The 14,786-nt window shown below is 37.3% G+C and overlaps 1 protein-coding gene across 3 annotated transcripts in view; it reads right to left on the reverse strand.

The window, feature by feature from the left end:
* CNTNAP4 (contactin associated protein family member 4) overlaps nucleotides 1-14,786 on the reverse strand; it is a 235,562-nt gene that overhangs the window by 69,642 nt on the left and 151,134 nt on the right. For all 3 annotated transcript variants that reach the window (XM_009680987.2, XM_068928377.1, XM_009680986.2), the window contains exons 5-8: nucleotides 9,530-9,733; nucleotides 9,175-9,359; nucleotides 6,717-6,860; nucleotides 4,360-4,621 (exon numbers count right to left, since the gene is read on the reverse strand). In XM_009680987.2, the coding sequence (XP_009679282.2) occupies nucleotides 4,360-4,621; nucleotides 6,717-6,860; nucleotides 9,175-9,359; nucleotides 9,530-9,733 (795 nt within the window). The remainder of the gene's footprint in view (nucleotides 1-4,359; nucleotides 4,622-6,716; nucleotides 6,861-9,174; nucleotides 9,360-9,529; nucleotides 9,734-14,786) is intronic.

Below are 14,786 nucleotides of genomic sequence, written 5' to 3' on the forward strand. Positions count from 1 at the left end.
ACAAAGTATTTCCCTACCTACCTGCCTTAAGCAATTCAGCTCCTTCTTTGTAGAGGTAACTCAAGTGACTGACATTTTCCTCCGTCACATCTCTGCAATATGCTATGTTTTCCTTTGGTAATCTAAGAAAGCATTTTGTAATTTCATTTCAGCTGTAGCAAAGCCAATTGCTTTTAATTTTTAGTGTTGCATCCTGCCTCATTAACCTCTTATTTAGGTAAGGAATTCATTTTCTAAATATTGCAATATTTGAATAGCAAGATAGGTAAGAGAATGACCAACCATGAAGAAAGAGAGTGCATGAATGATGGAAACAGAAAAATCATTTGGTTACCAGAAAATTAGTTACATGACTTTTGCAATTCTTGTTTTGTTTACTATACTTCATCATACTGATGTAGTCAATGTGAGAGAGATTTTATTTCCTCATCATACAGGCCGGCGTGATTAGAGATACTACAAAAAGTTCACCTAGCTCAAAGAAAAGTTAAAACTTCTCAGAAATCCCTTTCTTTAAATCGGGGAACTGTTGCCATTGTGGGAGCATGAAAAATTCCTGAGAAAGCAGTTAATTGCAGCCCTGGCATCAAGAATCTTAATTAAATTCATATTTGCTTGTGTGAAGGCATGGTATGATACTACATATGTACGATGAAGGTGAAGGGACTGCTAACATATCCGTTTCATCTGAAAAGTATGCTAATTGGTGCTCGATCAGGAGTCTTAAAACCGCTTTACCAGGAGACACATGAGGAAAAAAATAGCAATTATATTATTAATGCATACTAACATAACTATTAAATAAGATTTCCATTTATTCACATTACCTGTACTTCCATTATTTTAATACTTAAGTAACTAATATTTAAGTATTAGTGAGTCTGTGTGAGGTTTTGCAGAACAATGACATATAACTTCATGAAAGCATGTATCAAAAGTCAGTCCCTATATCTTATCACAATAAGATCAATGAGAAATGAAAAGCTTTTAAGTACTTTCGAAATAATTTGTAGATTAGTCTGAAGTATAACCTCCAAATGCAATGACTGCTAAGATGATTTAATTAGAAGCTGTATAGAAAGACAGGGTCATATAAAGAAACTGAATAATGATATTTCAAACATTCATACATACTGTAATTCAATTTGGACTCATCATTCAACACAAATTAACTTTGTGTTCATTTCTTTTTTTAATCTATGTTATTTCTTTGTGAAGATTTTATGACCAGCTTGCAAAAGAGGCTACAAAGGAAAGAAAGATATTAAGCAACCTTTGTGTAAAAGAAGGATACAGCTTATTATAGCTTAATCGCTCATGAATTAACATACTGTTCTCACTTTTATACGGCTGAAGAAATCTTTAAAATCTGATGGTAATGAATTCTAAGAACTGTGCACAAAGAAATATGTTCAGATTTAATTATCAAATTTTGTGTGTGTGTGAAAGCCAGGTCATAAGTCTTTGCCGGTAGGGGAACAAACCTGTCCAACCAACCATAATTTAATTATTCAATCTTCAAATGCAGACTTTATTCACTTCAGTGAATGCAGCAACAATAAACACTTCAAAAGCTCAAGAAAATGTTAGTGTATGCTTTTGCTAGATAACTTCTTTCTCAGAAGAGAATAAGGTGTTTTTACAGTAGTTTCTGTCTTCACAAGGACAAATACCATTCCACCTGTTAGACCCGATGAACAGTAAGCTTAACACAATACAATAATGTTAAATTCGGTTTCAGCATAGAATTTCAAGATTTATTTTGAGGTATTTCAGCTAATATATTACGCATTTGATTGCAGGTTTGAAATTGAATAATTTGCCTTATATGCCAAAGTGCCATCACTTCAGCTGGTCTGTTGAAGTGACACTGAGGTGTTTTACATATAACATCTAATTGAATTGCAATTGAAATAGCTCCTAAAAGCCAAATATATCACTGTTAAGTACACACCACTGACATTCTTACCAAGAAATTGACATTTTCAAATGCTGTGCTTGGAGAAACCTCTTGTAATTAAAATGATATTCTTTGTGCATCAGTTATTTTAGATTATAACAAATACCGGTGCTGATCCTACTGACGCTCACAGAAATAGGATCAAAGTATTTATGTAAATTTCAACATTATCATTACTAGCTCACAATCCTTTCCTGTACTAAAATCATCAGCTGTTTAAAATTTTACATTAAATCATTATACACCTGTAGAGAGATAATGAGCTCTGGAGTTACATTTAACTTTTTTCTTTTTTTATTCCCTCACAGAAATTTGCATTTTCTACCACTGAAATAAGGAATTAATCTAAAAGAAACAAAGGTGGTGTTGCTAAGACACAGAACAAAGATTTAGACCCTGTTTCGAAATCCTGCAGCTGTTTCTTTGCTCTACTTGGCTCTGCTTTGCTCTCTTTGTCTACCTTACACTGCCAAACACACGATTTGTGAGTGTTTTAGATCAGAAGTGATTCCTATACTGTGTTTGTACCAAGCATCACTTTTATTGAGATTTTTCTCCCTCTTTTACATAGCCTTTTGAATTCTGGGGGGTCCAAGAGGGTTACATTTTTGATTTGTACTACAGTAACTGCTGCAGTTACTTACGGTATTGATTATTGCTCAAGAAGAACTAGCTTTAAACAGCATCATTCAGCTCTCTCTATATTCTTGCCTGAAAACTCCCATGGTTTGGTTCCTATCCTTCCAACGAACATGCGCTTTATAAGAGATCCCATCTGTCATGCATCCAAATCCTTGTAAGGTTTGCTGAGTACAACGGTAAACTGCATTTTTCCAGCTCACTATACACCTTTTAATTCAGTTCACACATCCACACCACTGGAACTAACTTGGTTTCTTTTCCACTAATAATATTCCTGCTTTATGAATAGCAAACATGAAATGTATGTTTGTATCATATCTAAAATAAATCTAGGATCAACTTACTGTGTTTTTGGCAGCCAAGTTACCTATTACTTCTATGATGTATCCATCCATCTACTGGACTCTGATCACCTTCTTTGTCCGCACAGTACATTTTCCAAACTCAGTCCTGTTTCCTCATCTTTGTACTTTCTGTGAAATCCCATTTACCCCTCCCATCTCTCTAACTCCATCTTTCCTATTGGGAACTCATCTCTCATTACCATTTTACCCTTCTATAACAGAGTGGTAAAATTCAATTTGTTTACGTAACAGATGAGAAACTCTGAGCCAATTGTGCTGCATGCACTGTCAGAGCATAGTATACTACTCATAAAGCACTGCTAGGTGAAGGTATTGGTATTACCACACGGTGATGCTACTGCCTTTCACCATTTTTGAAAAAATCATGGGAGATGGAGTAGTTGTCACTTAACATTGTTCTTCTCTCACTTTGAATGAAACAAGGAGATTCCTGGCTGTACCAGCAGTCTCAAATCAATTGGTAACAGCACAGAGAAAAACTGAGGAGCCTCTTGGTGAAACAGGGAGTGCCCTGGCTCCCAAACTAAGTGAAAGTATGCCAGGGAAAGCTGGGAGCCGCTTCTTAAGATTCTTATCAGACATTCTCAAACACGACGGTATCTTACTATGTTTTCTTCCTTCTCTTGTCCTTATATTTTTGTTTTCCAGCAGGGGAATGGCCCAAAAGAAGAATAAAGGGCAGACTGTCTGGAAACCTCCAGCCCTAGGGCTCCCTGGAAATCAAAGCACACCAAGTGCAAATGATCTAGTCTCAATGTAGTGGTTAACTACAAAAGCACCCCTTAAGCTCTCAGTCATTCAGTCTGCTCAATTCTCTATTTCTTCTTGCTGTTACTATACATCTGCTCTTAATATGGAATCAAGCTTTCCTTAGTTTTTGGAACACAATCTAATATTTCTCATCCTCTGCCCAAATTTAACAGAAAGTTTTTAATTGAGACCTCTGGGAAACAACATAAGATAACATATACAACGATGTATAACTTCATATACAAATGAGTTACTTGATCCCTTGTGAAGATACTGACAAATGGCAACATCTTAACACCTCTGCTTGGTAGAGCAAGAAATTGTTTACATTTCACAAATGAAAAAGATGCTTAGATGTCTGAAATTGCTCAGATTATACACATGAGCAAACTAAGGATCCAGCTCTGAAAACTATATTCTTACAGCTAATTTTTAAACACATAATAACAGGAAGAGACACATATTTGCATTTTGCCAAAAAGGAAAGAACTGTTTTAGAAACACTTGGGACAAAATTCACATCAGTAAAGCTCGATTACACACACACTAGTCATAGAAACAAGTCACTGATGGAAATACTAAATAACATGACCTATTTTTTTCTGCACAGGAATCTTTTTCTTCCCTCCCCATTTCTGTTACCTGCAGTGATGTCATTCAGTGCTTTTCCTGCTTTATAAAGACTCATTTTAACTTTCCCATCACTCAAAGACAGGAGGAGACCACCTGAAGCCTGGTGTAGTTTAGTAAACAACAGAAGTCCCTCTTTGTTCCAGGTGCGAAACTGGAAACTGATGGATACTTCATCTTGCCCTGAATTGCCAGGCAGTGCCAGGTAACTACTGGAGCTCAGAAATGTAACAGGAACCATCGGTGGCTCTAAACATGAGAAGGACATGTTGCCCTAGAAAAAAATGAAAGTACAGCATTAAGAACATTTAGGAAAAAATAGTCACGGAAACTTCTGTATAGAAACCACACTATGCATAGGACCTAATATTTATAATTCTTGGATGTGTTAGTCTAGGAATCAAGTATGAATATGAAAGAATGTCATAATTTTGAGAAATATTTAAAAAATTGTTTGATCAGAACAGACTATTCTGCTTAGGCAAAGAGTGGCAAAAACCTTTGAGTGAAAGAAGTGAGATCCTAAATTACATGGGTGATTAAATGGTACTTCGGGGTTTACACAGATCTAATCTGTTTCTATTTTGGCTCAGCCTCAGGAAGCATTAGGGAGTTGTTGACAGATTTCTGAATGTCACATGAAATGCCACTGAATGCAAAGTTTGGTACAAATATTTACAGGGGTCTAAATGCAGAAAAATGTTGGGCTCAGCGACTGAGTGTTTACGATAGTGTTAAATTTCAGGAAAAATATTTTGTTGGACCAAGGAGCAGTCTTTCCAATTCATTGCAGCTGGAGATGTGCATCTGGACCAGATCATAAGGCAACTGTCTTTAGGCACCTACTTTGATCTAATGACTTGCTATCACCTTTTGAACTATAACTAATTTGTTCTGTACAGACGATCACTAGAAGAATAATGTCTCCAGAAAATCAAGTACCTTTAGCTTCCATTCAATAAACAGCTTTTAAATTTTTAAGCGTACGTAAAACGTTGACCTCATAGCACAAAGCTATAAAATTCATGTTGGAAAAATACCCACTAGCCCATAGCATAGCAAGACATTAAAGTTAATCTGTTTTCATTTCCTTCAAGGAAGAAATATAAATAAATAAAGGCTCTATCTTATGAACTCAACTGCAGAGAGATGGATAGTCAACTGAACTGACCCATACTTAAAAGGTAATCATCAGAATAATAAACCTTGTTAAACACTAAAAGCTTACCATCTGCAGATTCCCCCTCCGCATTATTGGGACAGCTGCCTGACATGGTATCTGGCTGTATCCTGATGCTGGCTATTTAACAAGGATGCTATGGTAACGTACATACTTTCTGGCACACTTATGCTATAAAACATTTCCTAGTTTTGAAAGTAGCACAACAGTTTACATTATTTGAGATAAAGATGATATTATCTTCTATGATAATAATTTTACAGTGTCCTTTCTCCTAGTCCACATAGACTTCAGATGAGGTTCACACGAGAAATAAAGTAAAACAGAGAAGATGCCATATATCCATTTTTCTGGGACAGAGGGGACCAGATCTGAATGATCCTATTTTGAAATGAAATCCAAACAGAAAGATTTGGAGCTGGAAAGTATTTCACATTTACTTATTTATTTTGAACTTATTCTTTGTATCATATCTCTGCGGCTGCTGAAAATTTTAAATAGTGCAAATAAAGGCTGTTCTTGTGCTAGCTTTAAAGAACAATTAACTTAGTAAAAACTACAGAAAATGTTTGTTAACACATGTGCTGGAACTTAGTAAATGATTGAAACCATTTCTCCAAATGATTGAGATTTGTCTGCTACAGCTACTGGCTATGTCACTACAAATGCACTAAACCCAGCAGCCCAAATCACAGCTCTTAAGACAAAGAGGGGTATAAATTGACAAACAATACAATTGAATTGTACAATTGTCAATTGAATTGAATTTGAATTGACAAATCAACATTATAATGCTCCGGAGAAAATTGGTATCTTTGTCAACAAAATTTTTATAAAATGTACCACTAATGTTTTCACTAGTGAGACGCAGAAACTATAGCCAGAACTTTGATGACTTCATGTATATGTTATTATACTCGCTTCTGCACCTGCACAACAGTAAGTTATCACACACACATCTAAATATTTGCAAAACGGCTGAAAAATCTTGTATCTTGCACTGTCTACTGCATGAATCTCCACAGCAGCAGAGATAAAATATCCCATTTAGGCTATTCCTTGATTTTTCTTTCACTGAACAACACAGATTTTCCTAGAACTGCGAATTTACATGTTGCATATGAAAGTGGCTGCAGTCTTATTTTCTTTCCCTTAGTTCTTTGTTCTTTTTTAAGTATGCATCTCTTACCACAAAGTAGATCTGAGATTTATGCCTCTTGGCCAAGTCAATAATGTTCACTCCATTACAATAAATATTTTCAAAACACCCATGAAAGTTCTTGCGTGACAATGTCCCTGATTTTCCAGGCGCTGGGATCCCTCCAAAGCTGAGCTTAGAAACAGAAGAGAAATCAATAATACTATTAAGTAATTTTCTACTGAAAAAGTTACCACTAGTGTAAAAGCAGAAGTCAAAGACTGGTCACAACTGAATCCGCTATTTCTTAGCTATTTCCTAGTATCATATCCACGGATAAAAAGAACAGGCTAACAAAATGTAGACTGTATCAGACTGTATGTATGCATCAAGACATTTTGAAATGCTAGCATGTCTAGAGGATGATTTTTAACAATAGCTTAGATAAGGAGTATTGTCAGTTTTTGGCACCAATTACAGCTGCAATATTAAGACGAAGAAGGATAAGGCCCTGTCGGACAATGCAAAAAGAGAGAATTCTCTAACTTCTTTAGTAAACTCAAATCTGACTTCTCTACTATTTGCAAATTATAAATATCATAATAGAGAACAAGTCATCAACTTAAATTATTCTGTGGCAGTTCAAACCAAATGAAAGGATTTTTTTTTAATCTCAAAATGCTTAGTTAGCCTGTGCAATTCCTCCACGTGAAGCTGTAGGTTTGCTTACGTTCTGAAAGAGATTGGAAGATTTAATAATAATAATAAATCTATGGAGAGCTATTAATTCAAAAATATCACTCCATCTCAGTAAGTCCCTGAGGTAGAGACTGTTAGAAAGTAGTAGTTTATTTCAGAAAAGGACTGCTACATGGTTGACCTGAGTTATACTCCGGTTTATGTTTTTACTATTGAGCACCATCACAAACAGGATGCTGGCTTCGGTAACCTTTGGAACTCACCCATTTCAAAGCTATTCTGGTTGATCATCCAAATGAAAGTAAGAAAGATCGGTTTAAACTAACTGAATTCTTATAATTTAGAAGTAATGAATATCCTGCAAATTTATTTCTGAAAATAATTTTTTAAATTTTATACATTCTAATGCAAAAAGATTTTTATAATATCATAAAACTTTTCATTTTTAAATTTCACTTCATAGTTAAAGTAATTTTATAAAAAAATTCAAAATGAAATATTCTGTATTAAATATCATAAGTTATAAGTATCAATAAGTTATTAAATTAGGAAGTTTTGATTGCCAGAAATGGGTTGCTAAATACAGTGATTCAGACTTTTGGGGAAGTTTTGAGGCTTTTTTCAAGTTTTTGCATTAAAAAACCTTCCTTTCTATATTGTCCTACTGATAGCACCCGTAGTGCAAAATACAGTATATGTAATAGAGGAAAAATAAATTTGTAATACTAGCTGATTTAGTAAAATGAGTTTATTGGCCACAACCCATTAAAAGTTACATATATTTGTTACTTCTGCCCATTTTTTTTGTGTGATCCTCCAAGCTTTGGCATTGTCGCTTAGATTCAGAAATTTTAAATAAGGTCTTATCTTTAACCATGTGAATAATATTATTGAAATGCAGTATCACAGACATGGGACAAGAGAGAAAAAGAGGAGAGCATTTGAATCACCACTTTGAAGGCTATGACCTCCCAAGAATAGTATTAGACATCCCCATAAAGTAGTTTTAGAACATCTAAATTAATATTTTGTGTAGTAATGTGCGTTTAAAGTGTACCATGAAACCATTTACTTCTCTCACATGACTCAGTCAAAATCAAGGATAATAACTAACAGAAGTGAGTTAGTTGCCTGAAAGGTAGGTGTTATGGTGCTAATTCAGAACTTGAGTTGATAAAATAAAGTAATGTAGATTTGTGAGTTCAAATGGGTTCGTGCTATTCTACCACTCAACATCCTAAAAACAGGGAGGGAGCAAACATGATGCAACTGTTCACCAACTTACAGACTATGAAATAATGGTCTATGGATCATATTTGGGAAATTTTTGCAACATGCTACACATGCTCCTTTTCATGAATCTACTATTTGAGTAAATGAGATTTGCTCCCAGTACATTTACTAGAATTACTAGGAATTTAAATTTTTACCTAAATACTTCTGAAATGGGCTTTAGCTATACTGATTTACTGTAATTTTCATCAAATCATAAAATAAGACTTTTGATTTGGGTCTCATTCCTCTTCTGTTTGCACAGTGTTCAGTGTATTCGCAGCACTACTGAAAGAAAGACAACAGCAATGAGTAGTGAGATGAAAAAGGTGGTCTGTTGAAAATTTTGGACTCTAAATCATGTAAGCAAAGCGTTAGTAAGCTAAGAACACCTCTCTCCAATCCGTTCTTTCAGGAGATAACATTGCCTGAAGTCTTAAGTCCTGCAAAATTCCCTAAGTTCTGTCCCCTTTGCTTATTTCATTGCATTTACATAACAAAGTTAATAAATGTAATAAATAAAAGGTAATTTTCACACCTCATAATCAAAGTCCAAATAATTGAATTCTCCTTTTGCATGAAAATGATGAGTGTGCTTATCCACTGTAAAGTTTACTTGATTGTTAAAGTGCTCAATGAGGACAGAATGCCAATGTTGATCATCCAAAAGACTGCCCAGGGTAATATTAATTTGGGCATTAGAAGAATGAGTTTTAGCATCACCTTGAGAGGAGAAAAATAAGAAACTATTAATTCCACATAAAAAGTATAAATATTCAAATAGATACTGTTAGCTTATGGTATACTATACGTTAAAATCAGCTTAATAAAGGGAGTTTTACTCAAATAATACTCAGGAGCTACATTAGATTGAACAAAACTGTAGCTGTTACCTAAATTAACGAGTAAGGACAACTTCCCTTTAGTTAATTCCAGTGTTATGTGGTCTCCATTTTGTCCTTCTCTGTGGAGGAGAATTCCATCACTTTGCATTGTCTTAAACTTCAGCGAAATCACATCTTTCAGGGCACTCATGAGTTTTTGATTAAATGTGTAAATTAGACAACTTTTCCCATCAAAACCAACCACCTCGGACCCTAGAAATAAAGAAATTAAAGATAATGTATAATGCTATGTCTACAGGAATAGCTGCATATAACTTTAATGCTGTGAAGGCCCATCACTAACATTCCTTCTTTAACCTGTGCCCAGTAAAGCCGAGTTTGTTAATGTTATTCCCAGTATTCCACAAATGTTAAGACTGGCCTATTCTAGTGATGCTGATGTCACTAAATTATAAAACAAGATGAACTGAAGAGAACACAGCTTCTAATCCTATCTAGTACTGAAATCACACAATTAAGCGTCTTCGTTGCCTTGGAGCCATGAAGCACATTAATAATACAGTAAGAGCAGAATTGGCCAGAGTGAGAATCTCTGTTAATTTCCTGCTGCAATTAATTCCAACTAACAAAATAAATAAGAAGAAAATCATTTCCATTATGTTTAACTGATTTTCAGGGACCTCATGGCAGGCTATAACTTCAAGCCACTATTAAAATCAGTCTGGACAGCAGCTTACGGCAATTCAAAAAAATAGCATAGCATATTATTCTAGGAAAGAAACAAAAATACTCTGAAAAGACTACCTGTTAGTTATGAGTAGGGCATGGTTCTCTTTTCAGCAAACGTTACTTTGCTGACATCATAAATGTTATTTTGAATTACAACTTTAATTAAGCTGGAATGCAGCTTTAGAACTTGAACACAGGTTAACGATGACTCTGTATCATCAGTTTTCCAGTATAGCCATATAGTCACAGAATCACACAATCATAGATTCACCATAGTTGGAAGGCACCTCTGGAAATTGTCTAGTCAAAGCAGGGTCAACTAGACCAGGTTGCTCAGGGCCACATCTGGTTAGGTTTTGAATATCTCCAACAACAGAGACTCAACATCCTCTTGGGGCACCCTCTTCCAGTGTTCAATCACTCTTACAGAAGAACAATTTTTCTTATGTTTAAATGGAAGTTCTTGTATCTCAGTTTATGCCCATTGCTTCTTGTCCTGTCACTGCTCACCACGGAGATGAGCCTGGCTTCATCTGCCTTCCACCATGTATTTATAAGCATTGATAAGATCTCGCCCAAGCCTTCCCCTCTTGAGGCTGAACAATCCCAGTTCTCTCAGCCTCTCCTTGTATGGAAGATGTCCCTTAATCATCTTTGTGGCCCTTTGCTGGACTTGCTCCAGGAGGTCCATGTCTCTCTCATACTGGGGAGCTCCAGACTTGACAAAGCACTCCAGATGTGGCCTCACCAGTGCTGAGTAGAGGAGAAAGATTATCTCCTTTAATTTGTTGGCAATGCTCTTCCTAGTGCAGCCCAGGATGCCATAGGTCTTCTGTGCTGCAAGGCACGCTGCTGGCTCCTGTATTGACCTTGGGGTTTACCAGGACCTCCACCTTTTTTGCCGAGGTCCTTCTGAATGGCAATGCAACCAATGGTCTATTAACTATTCCTCCCAACTTTGTACCATCTGCAAAACTGCTAGGGGTATAGCTGGTCCCATCTTACAGGTCATTAATGAAGATGTAAACATTATTGGCCCCCAGATTGAACCTCCTGGATATCTCATAAGCGACTACTAGCCTCCAGCTGGACTTTGTCCCACTGATCACCACTCTTTCAGCCTGGCAGTTCAGTTTTCAGTTAGTTTGTCTACGAGGATGTTATGGGAGATAGTGTTGAAAACTTGTCTGAAGTCAAGATAAACAGCATCCATTGCTCTCCCCTTATCCACCAAGCCAGTCATCTCATTGTAGAAGGCTATGAGGTTGGTCAGGCATGACTGCCGCTTAATAAATCCATCCTGACCACTCCCAATCAGCTTGTTGTCCTTCATATGCTGGAAAACAGTTTACAGGGCTATTTGCTCCAACACTTTCCCAGGGATCAGAATGAGGCTTGTAGATACTCCTTCATGCTCTTCTTTAACATAGGAGTTACATTTACTTTCTCCCTGTCCTCAGAAACCTCTCTTGATCACCACAACTTCAAAAGTAATCAAGAATGGCCTCACACTGACATTGGTCCATTCTCTCAGCAATGATGGTTGCACCCTCTCAGGTCTCATGAATTTGTGTATGTCTAGTTTGTTTAAATGTTCCTTTCTGAATCGAGGGTAAGTCTTCCATGCTCCAGACTTTACTATTGGTCTGGCAATTCCTGAAGGCAAGCGTGACCAGTAGAGACTGAGGCAAGGAAGGTACTGAGTATCTTGATCTTTTCTGTGTCCTTTGTCACCAGGTCCCCTGTCCCTTTCAGCAGCAGGCCCACATTTTCCCTAGCCTTCCTTTTACTGCTTATGTAGAAGCCCTTCTTCTTGTCCTTCACCTCCCTTGATAGATTGAATTCCTGGTGGGCTTCAGCTTTCCTAACTCCATCTCTGCATGCTCAGATAGCGTCTCTATATTCCTCCTAGGTCACCTGACCCTGCTCCCCCATCTTTTTTACATATGAGTTTTGTCAAGGGACCCTTTTTCATGCACATGGGCTGCCTTTTCCATCTTCAAGCATGTTAGGATGGACCGTTCTTGAATGTGGAGGAGATAATCCTTGAAAATCAACCGGCTATCCTGGACCCTTCTTCTCTCCAGGGCTATCTCCCATGGGACTCTTCCAAGCAGGCCCCTGAAGAGGCCAAAATCTGTTTTCCTGAAGTCCAGGGCTATGATCCTGATTTTTGCTTTATTCTCTTCTCTCAGGATCCTGAAATCTACCATCTCATGGTTGCTAAAGCCAAGACTGCCGCCTAGCTTCACATCCCTAACCAGACCTTAGCTTTAAGGAAAAGGTCTGGCTGAGGGTCTCTCCTTGTCTGCTCCTTGATCACCGATCACCTGTGTTAGGAAGTTATCATTAGAGCATCTCAGAAACCTTCTGGATTGCTTGTGCCCTGTCTTCCAGCAGATATCAGGGTGGTTAAAGTTTCCCTTGAGGACCGGGGACATGAACGTCAGGCTTCATCCAGTTGTCTGAAGAAGGCCTCGTCTAATTCTTCCCCTTGATCACATGGTGATCACATGGTGATCAAGATAATGTCAGCCATGTTGGTTTCTCCTCTAACGTTAACCCACAAATTCTCAACTAGCTCCTCCTTCACCCCCCCAGGTGGAGCTCCATGCATCGCTGAGGCTCAAACATAAAATATGCCTCTGCCTGCTTACTGTGTTGGCCTTTCTTTCCCAAAGAGATGGTGTCTATCCATGGCAGCGCTCCAGTCATGTGAGCTATCCCACCACATCTCTGTGGTCCCAGAGAAACTGTAGCCCTTCAACCGCATGCAGATCTGTAATTCCTCCTGTTTGTTTCTCATGCTGTGTGTGTCAGTGTGCAGGCACTTCAGAGAGGCACCCGGTTGTGCTGATTTCCCAGAAAAAGAATGAGAACTTCCCCCATCATGCTGTCCTCTCTGTACTTCCTTATTTGTGTGCATGCAGTTGGGGTGCATCCCCTTCAGCCTTGTTTTGTTGTTTTCAAGTTTTGTCTTGTCCACTTTATCCTGCAGCTTTTAAACCCACTCTAACACTTCCTTACTGGCTTGTGGGTTATCTCTTTCCCCTGTTATACCTGATTGAAAGCTCTGCTCATCAGGTTGGCCAGCATGCGGGCAAAGATGATTTTGCCCCATATGGTTTGGTGGCTCCTGTCTCTACCTAGAAGCCCTCAGTCCTCAAAGACAACCCCAAAGTCATAAATCCCTGTTGTCGTACCAACTGCACAACCAGTTTTTGACCTGCAGGATGCATCCAGTCCCCCTCAAGTCCTTCTCCCTCACCAGCAGGATCAAGGACAATAATACCCGGACCTCTAAGCCCTTGGCCCTCACCTCTTCAGCCATATAGTCATGCTTGATATATGTATGCCCTGTATGCCCACATCTCCCCTGGCAGTATCACTGGTGCCCCATGTGGAAGATCAGTGAGAGAAACAGTTTGAGAGTTGGACAAGGATCGTCAGTCTCTCCCCAGTGTCCCAGATGTGAGCCCCCAGCAAGCACAAAACCTCCCTAGACAGCAGGCAAGGTTAGCTGATTGGAGCCTTCATCCCCCATAGGAAGGGGGGACCTCAAGAGACATCTTAATTCCATATGACAATAAACAAAATGATTAATTCCTAAGTTTAAGAGATGAAGAAAATAGTAACATTGAGGAATTTTCATTATTTATGTATGTGTGTATGCTTCCTGACTTACTTTGTCACATTCTTACTTTCCTTGACTATGGTGAAATGTACTCTGTTAAGTTACATGACAATGCCCCAGTGAAATCTACTTTCTATTTGTGACAGTGTTTTATCTAGTTTCTTTCAAGGTCACATACATTTACTTTACCTGAAGAAAGAACTGATTTTAGCCCAATAATATAAAAGAATATCTGTCAAAATCAGTGGAGATTGAACAAGACACACACAAAGGAACTGATAACACTATGAAAAGTTCATAGAGTATTCACAGTTCATAAGTAAAAAAGAAAAAGGTAATTGTCCTTGAAAGATACATTTGTGAAATAAATGAAGATGTAAAAGACATTCAATAAAATACAAAGTTATTTTTCAACTGACTGGTTGACTTCTTCCAAGTCAGTGGAAACCCTTTATCTATTTACTAACTTTTTTTAATTTCACCAAAAATATCTCTCCACATTGTTGGCATGGAAATGAACTCAATTAAAATTAACTACAGTATTTAAAGTCGGTCATCTATATCCCATTTTCAAAAACTCTTGTCAAGTGAATACAGCTATGGTTTTAAATGTAGCTTCTTCATTTTCCACACATCTGTTAATGTGCTTTGAACTTATAAAGAATTCATTTACAAAGTGTACGATGAATAAATATTACATTCTACCTAAAAAGGAATCCTAGGTTGACCATTTTACTTGATCGTACCATTGAATGAATGTGGACAGTGAAAGCATAAATCAATGTCAAATTTAAATACTGAATGTTATGTTTAATAGCCTCAACAAAAAGTAGGCACTTCAACAATATAACTTTGTATACTGTCATGTATATATCAAACCAGCTAACTCCTGGTTATCAGTAGTCACTGACAACAGTAAGGCTTTTATATTGGGAGCATACT

Source organism: Struthio camelus, chromosome Z, assembly GCF_040807025.1.
Source record: "Struthio camelus isolate bStrCam1 chromosome Z, bStrCam1.hap1, whole genome shotgun sequence".
NCBI lineage: Eukaryota > Metazoa > Chordata > Aves > Struthioniformes > Struthionidae > Struthio > Struthio camelus.